Source organism: Amborella trichopoda, chromosome 13 (genome assembly GCF_054954075.1).
Source record: "Amborella trichopoda isolate Santa Cruz 75 chromosome 13, AtrichopodaSantaCruz75HAP2 v2.0, whole genome shotgun sequence".
NCBI classification, from domain to species: domain Eukaryota; kingdom Viridiplantae; phylum Streptophyta; class Magnoliopsida; order Amborellales; family Amborellaceae; genus Amborella; species Amborella trichopoda.
The window spans coordinates 14,931,491-14,939,533 of NC_142348.1; the positions used below are offsets into that span (position 1 = coordinate 14,931,491).

At 35.2% G+C, this 8,043-nt stretch overlaps 1 protein-coding gene across 1 annotated transcript; it reads right to left on the bottom strand.

Moving 5' to 3' along the window:
* Positions 1-794: 794 nt before the first annotated feature.
* Positions 795-1,196, bottom strand: LOC105420186 (cell wall / vacuolar inhibitor of fructosidase 2). The gene has a single exon (XM_011622846.1). It carries the CDS (start codon positions 1,194-1,196, stop codon positions 795-797), a length of 402 nt encoding a protein of 133 aa, XP_011621148.1.
* Positions 1,197-8,043: the final 6,847 nt, after the last annotated feature.

Sequence of the window (8,043 nt, forward strand, 5' to 3'; positions counted from 1 at the left end):
AGTTAGGATTCCAATTAAGGGCTTGTTTTAAGTAGGTTCTACTGTGATTATGATAGACTAGTGAACCAAGATTAGAATAAAGTTGAGTTTATGAAGGTCTTGGAAAAAAAAAAGGGATCATTACGTAAGTCTTCTGGGTGCTTTTCTCCACTAAGGGTCAAAAAAAGAAGGAAAACTTGAGTGTGAATTGAGAGAAAATATGTACAGAATAAGACATATGGTGGGAGATTGAGTGTCCTTCTCTAAGGTAAGTGTCTTGTAATTTTTTATGTTTGAATGGATGGAAAACCATTAATGGTCTTCGCTCGTAGTTATAATCACATCTGTGACGAACAACATAAATTTCCTTGCACTTTATTTATCAAAAATTAACCCATCGAATTTTAGACCTCCTGTACACAACAAATATTACATATAACCGTGCACGTAGTATAAATTGTCCTAATGTAAGGTAATTCAAATGGGTCTACTTCACAATGAATTCTTAATTCTCATTTCTAACAAAATAAATCATTAAGTATCACATAAAAAAGCAATTTATTCCATACTAAAAAGAAACACGCTCCAGAAGACCCTTGTATGAAAAGGGTTCCTTATTATCCAAAACAAAAAAATACACTGCATTGGATCCTTGCAAGATCAAGGAGGTATTGCAAGATCAGGAGGTAGAAAGATAGTTTACGAGATCAAGAGTCATCAACATGAGCTTGGTCATATTGTTATTCCTCTGTGTGAGTGGAAAGCCATCCTTAGAGAACCCCTCCTCACAGTCCACCGGGTTAATGAGAAAGCCACTAATGTAGACTTTGAGATCGATGTAGTTCTTCTGCAGCAAAGCCGGCTTCCTGCAGATGGTCCACTGTTAGTTGATAAACATCCAAACAGTCCTCAAAACTTTCCTTCGTGTCACTGCCGCTCCTGTTTAACAGCTTCGATATGTAGGCGTAAGTGTCTGTTGCATTGGCTACCGTTATTTTGAGCGCAATGGCCGTGAGCCCAGCCAAGTCACTGGCAGAGGCGCCATCAGGGTCCGAGCCCAATGTCTTGACACAGAAGGTTTGGTCGGTTGTGTGATTGCAGGCTTCATTGATGAAGTTGTTTGTTTTTCTTTCTTCTTTTATTCTGTTAGTATGGGCAGAGGACATGGCCAGAGATAGGAACACAAGGGACAGAGTCATTACAGAGCAGTTCGACATTGACGTTGTGAGGGTCTTCTTCTCTACTTTGAGACCCCCAAATCTTAGAGAACCTGCCTCTCGAACTCGCAGGAAGGATTAGACCAATCATAGTTATATATACATCTTAACTTAGATTCTAATTAAAAGTAAAAAATCCTGTAATAAATTTAGCATATTGTTTCTTTAATCTCTTTCGTTGTTTTTAACCTCACTTTCCAATTTTTATGCAAGATTTGGAGAATATGTTGCAACCTTGGCATATTGGAAGGAAACGGGACACTAGAGAATTATTGAAGTTAAAAACTTGTATAAAACTAAAGGGGAAAAACTGAAAAAGATATGAAAGCCTTGTTAATTTGTCTAGAAACGCTTCAAGCTCCGTTCCTGTAGGGGTGCCAATGGACTGGGGTGGCTAGGCCAGGCCTGGTGGGCTTGTCTGAAAAAAACTAGGGCCTGGTTTACAAAATGTGGCCTGAAGGTCCGGCCTTGGGACAAGGAAAGAGAGGCTCGGCCTGGCACTTACTTTTTTATTTGTTTTTCTTTAATTTTCTTTAATTTTACGTGGTCATCTTTATAAGACGTAAAGTTGTAATTTTTAATACAAGACAATAATCTATTACAAATAAAGCTGTAAGACATTAACTTCCAAAATACCATCATATTTTTATAAAAAGTTTCAAATTTATCTTTATTTAATGATTAACTTACTTATTAAAATAAAATTTAAACAAAAAATAATGATTTTTTTATAAGGAAGATGGTTTATAGGTGTGCATAAGAAGTACAACTTGTTCTCGAGATACATGAAAACTGAAAGGTCTCTTTAAATGCTCCAACGCTCTCCCGTTTGATATAAGATTTACAACTTGTCTTTATACTGTAATAGGTGTGCATAAGTACAACTTGTCCTCAAGATACATGAAAATTGTAAAAGGTTGATATTGTAATAAGTGTGCATAGGAAGTACAACTTGTGCTCGAGGTACATGAAAACTGAAAGGTCCTTTTAGATGCTCCAACGCTCTATGGCTAGAGTCACAAGCCTCCATTTCTTCAACGGCTAGTGACATGCAAATAGCATCATCTCTTTGTATTAAGCGTATAAGGTATAAGAGTACCTACAATTAAGACCACTCAATTCACACTCTCCTCTTCAATGTGGGACTAAAAACCGCACAACTTTCTCTCTCTACAAAATACAGCCTAGAAAATACCATAAAAAACCATATTATCATTTTGAAATACATACAAGTATTTTTTAAAACAAAAAATACTAATAGATCGTCTATTGTCGATCCCCATCCAAATTGGCTGGATCGACAATTCAGACCATTCTATGATCATCCAGATCAATGAACAATATAAAACTAAAACAATAAACGTTATAAAATTAAAAAAAATAGAGGTTTATTGGGTGGGGATTTAACTGGGTCCAAGTACAACATTAGATAAGCTTAAAAAAAATATAAAAAAGAATGAAAATTGCATTCCTAGGAGGGAACTGGGTTTGGACCCATACCATCCTAGAAATGGTTCGGTCCCAATGGGTTTCACATCAGGATCGGTGATTCAGATCGAAAATTGCCATATTTTAAAATCCTAGATTATAGGAATCAAGCTTGGACTTGAGTGGTTAGTAGCTGGAATTTAACAACACTACATCTCAAGTTTGATTGCTACCACTAAATACTAAAAAAAAAATCCTTGGTATTAGAACAAGTGCAAAAACCGGTTAGACCACTTAATACCATTTTATTAGGGCAAGCTTTCTATGCTTACTCTGTAATATGAAACTTATATATTTCTCCTTATCCATCCATCCATTCTGAATAGAGGGGTAGGATTTCCCCAATTACAATGTCACGTCTCTATACTATTTTATTTTAAATTTTTTTATATAAATCTTTTGGACAAAAAATTTTGGGCGTCCAATCCTCTACTAAACTTGCACTAGTAAAAAATATAAAAAAATATTATCAATAAAATAAAATGACCAAAATATCCCTGAAAGATTCAAGGAGTATTTTGGTCATTATATTTTATCGAAAAATTATTCTTAATATGTTTTTAGGTGCACCCCAATGAGAATATGGCACGTACCAAATTTTATATTCATTCAATTTGTATAAAAAAAATTAAAAATAAAATACTCTGAGACGTTGGATATAAGGTTAACGCACTTGATGAAAATTGGACGGCTTGATGGTAGGGAAAGCATAGATCTTCTATGCTATAGGAGAAGTATAGAAACATTTCCCTTATTTATGTAGTCTGTTTACTTTTATCATATAAGTCTAATAGCATATTAGGAACTTAGTGGAAAACCAAAACTTTGGCCAATCGACCATTCTTGATTAGGAAACTAAAGGTTCTAACTCTCTTTATGTGCCATGGGAACGTAGACGAATTTTGAATTTACCTTGTCAAAATAAACTGTTTGTAAATTCAAATATTTGCAATCTCTTAATCTTAAAAGGGAATTGATAGGCTCATCCATGTGTCACCAACATTATTGAATTCATTTTCACCCATGTACATGCAGGGGAAAAAAAAAAATTGCAAAGTATACAACAAGACCCTTCATCTTTAGTATAAGTGATACAATTAATCTTGATTGTTGGATGTGAACTTAGATGGCTAAATTTATGCCATTGACCAAACGCAAACTTCAAAATAAATTTTTTTGTGATACATTGAAGTTACTAGATATCACAACAGATGCTTGTAAGTAATTGTGACTTCCTTGTATCAAAGGTAATGAAAAAACGACGTATGTGATCTTTTACCAGGGAATACTTTTTTTTTTTTTCTTCATCCATTTCTTTTGGCAAAAGATTGCTTACAGGTGGTATTTATTATAATAAGATAAATTTCAAAATAAAATCAACATAACAATAAAACCAATATCTTAACAACTTGATGTCATTGCAACAAGTGTGCATTATACTTGAGAATGAAAGATAAGATTGCAAGAAATAAACGGAAGAGTGCCGGAGATTGCATCAACCGGGCTTATTACACCCCACACCGAGTCACCACCATCCGATGACGCGGGATCAATGGTCTCAAACCTGAAAAGCAAATTTCGGCCAAGCCACACCAATGGAACATGAACCCCTTTAATCACAAACTAAAACCTAGGTGAATTCTCTTAGCACCTAGTTTGAGAGAAATGAATTCTCTTTTTGCTACCCTTAGCCATAAATCCATATTTAAAAAATAGGAGAAAAAAACTCCATAACCAAAACCCTTAGGTTCTTTCACAATGTGGGAGAGAGAGATAACTTTGTTAAGAGAGAGAGATAGAAAGATAAGGTGTAGAGATTTTTTGGTAGAGACAATCTATTTTTATAGGCTTTGAATAAGATTAGAGTTTTTTTAGGGTTTTCTTTGGCTTGCCTCTTCTTGTGAGATTGAACATAGACCGTCGATCAAGGGGGACTTATGGGGTGAGAGATCTGAGTCATCTATTCCATAGATGGGCTATAGACATTATGGAAGGTGCATGAACTATTATCCCCCTTTCCTAAACCATTTTCTCATCAATAAAAATTAAATAAATTAAATCTAATCAAAATATTGTGTATACCATAAAATAGCACAAGTCTACTCAATCTTTCCAAAAAAATATTTCAAAAATATATCAAATCAATATCTTCCAACCATATGCCCACATGCCATATCATCAAAAAATAGAAAAGAGAATAAGGGTGGGGCCACCCAAAGGAGGCACTCATGGGCCCCACCTTCTAAAAATATGGCAGACCCATGTGCACAATGGGCCCCCATGATATTTTTATATATTGAAAATTAATAAAAGGATTTTAGAATATTATTTGAATAGTTAAACAATTTCTAAAATCAATATCTTTAATTTTATAAATCTAAAAATTATAAATAAAATATCCAGGGGTTCATAAAAATTCAAATAATAATATTAAAATAATTTTCATCATAAAACAAACACAATTAAATTAATTTGATGGGAAAAGGATCAATATGGTTTAGGAATCAATAATCATGGGGCACTCCACCTTCAACTATGGACTACATACCACACTTGCTTTATCAGACCGACCTAGTGTTTCCCATGACCCATAGTCCAAGCAGAGGCTCATCAGCGGGTCAGCAAAATCTGGCTGATGAGCCAAGGGATCGCAATCCCAGTCTGTGGATTTCAAATCATCCCCTAGAGACAAGTCAATGTCACCAATAGCTTATGCGACCACAACTCTATGACGCATAGGGTATCTCTCGCACATGCATACGCTTCACCCTAAAAGGTGGATTTCTAGCTTTCTCCAACGATCTATCGATATGCATGCCATGTGATGATACATGGATGAGGTTTTGGCCCCTGTCTCTTTAGGCCACCATCACACACAAGGTCACACAGTCCCTTGACTCACTCATCCGGGCATGTTCTCCGACCTCATCAAGGGCTAACCCATAAACCCTCATCGGTTTGCTCTTCATGCCCAGGTAACATGAGTTTCTCCCAACCGACTGGCCTTGATCGTTAAGTACATATCGGTATCAGCAAATCATCGTTTGCTTAGTATGGTCCATGAGGGACCACACTCCCACTGAGTTCATGTTCCACTATATCGTTTCATTTTACAAGTACTCATAAGGCCTTTAAAGGTCACATAAACCTAACATCTCCCACTTAGCCTTTAAAGGCCTTACATTCTCTCTTTATCACTTTTTCTCATTCTCATCTCTCTCTCCCAATTACAATCTCTCTCAAGCATTTTTACTGATTCTTTCAATACATTAATCATGGCTTTCGTCATCAATCCTTTCACAAAAAGATTTATAGAGGCAACATATTTTTCTTTTTTTTGCTCGAATCTCATCCCAAAAATGGTCGTAGCTCATCTTTCACATCGCATCGCGAATCATGGACCTGTTGTCACAAAAGACCATCACATACCCTCATCGCATGGGGTCGAATGTTCATGAGCTCAAAAGAGTTCTTCAAATAAGTTGCTCCCTTTTGAAGCCATACAACCAGCACCAAACATTTGGGTTCCATGGGTGAACAACATTATAGTCAGTTGTTCCATTTGACATGTCAAATACTAGCAGGTGCTCCCACTAGAATATTTAATTTATCTGGATATCGATCTTTCTCAATCTCACCTCATTCCTCAGGTGATAAAAACATACTTTTATATGCTTATAGTTCTTATGGAATCGTGGCTCCTTTAACACGCATATCGTCACTATGCTGTCGCAATAAATTCTTACTGCCTCACAACGCTCGAGGTGAAAGTCAATCGATTAAGAATTTCTTAATCCATACGGCCTCCTCGATCACCAAAAAACATGCCACATACTCTGCCTTTATGGTGGACAATTTCGTCACATCCTGTTTCTTTGATTTTCAAGAAACTACACCCCCTCCAAACATGAATACATATCCAGATGTAGACTTCGCATTATCTAGATCTGTGAGATAGCTTGCACCTATATATCTGAATATCCAAGCAGCTAAAAAAAACGTGGAACTGTAATAGCTCCCACTCAATTATTGCACATACAACATATACATTCTCAACATTTTTATGCATATATCATGAGGTAGCATATCAAGTCTCATGCAATATGTAATTTAATACCTGTTGGTTTCACAATATGCAAAAATCTACATGAAACACAAAGGTTCAACCACACTAGACATCTTGGTAGTAAATTCATACAAACCAAGTTATCTAATCAGCACAATATATGTTAGAGAAGCCCAACATGATGGCATTCCTACAACATTCCCTATGGTTCAAAGTCTTAGGTAATCGAAGATTCTAAATAACTAGAAACATGGGTCAAGGCATATAGGTATTTAAAAAAAACAGTGTATGATAGTTTTTCTCCCACTTTTATAAATACCTTCAAGACAGAATGTTTTTCTTTTTAATAAAAAAAATTGACTTGGTATATATATATATGCATTCACAAGCACTAGTTATATAATAGTATGACAAGTTTAAAATGATTTTCATAAAAACTTAATGGGCCTTGCAAGACTATGTGGTTTTCTCAAAACTATATTCATAGACTTAGGTTTTTCTCAAATCATCCAATTTAATTATAAAATATATGCTCAGCTTTCATAAATCATTTTACCGCACTCACCTTTAATTTCCTACCAAGTCAAGCTCATGACCACAAAAACAAATCATATATACCATCTTATAATTTTATCCAAAAGAAAGAACGACTAAATAATGTCTATTAAAATCTTGACAAAATACTTCATTTTTGGTAATTATGGAGAATTTATCAAGAGATCATCATCACATGCAACGCATCATATTATAGACATTATTGAGAGGTTGGTCACCAAGACCAAGTTCCATGAGAACACTTCCTTTGTGCTTACATATTTGAATGAGCCACACCCATCTCTCGTGTTTCATCCTTAGGGCTCAAAGCCCTTGATTAAATCACATCTCCATATGTATCACTACCTTAAGTAGTTCATACTCAAGCACAAAGAGATACAAAAACACAAGGTAATCAAAATTGGTATTTTAAAATTTATTAGCACTTATCACTTAATGTCTATACACTCCATGTATATTCATAAAACAATTAGCCAAAATATAACCATAGCACATTAAACAAATTTATTGAATTTTCTTTCCCTATATGACCGTTCCCTATAATATGGGATAGATTTCATACCTTAAAATCATGTAGTGTGGTACATGGGCTTTCTTAATTTATCGTTTTTACTTGTTTGACAAGCTTTTGTGATCTTGGAAGTGCACGCAACTGATGGAGAATATATTGGTCATTGGTTTCACATGTCATGAAGTGTCCATCTCTTCGGCACTTGAATTCTCCTATCTTAAACCGTG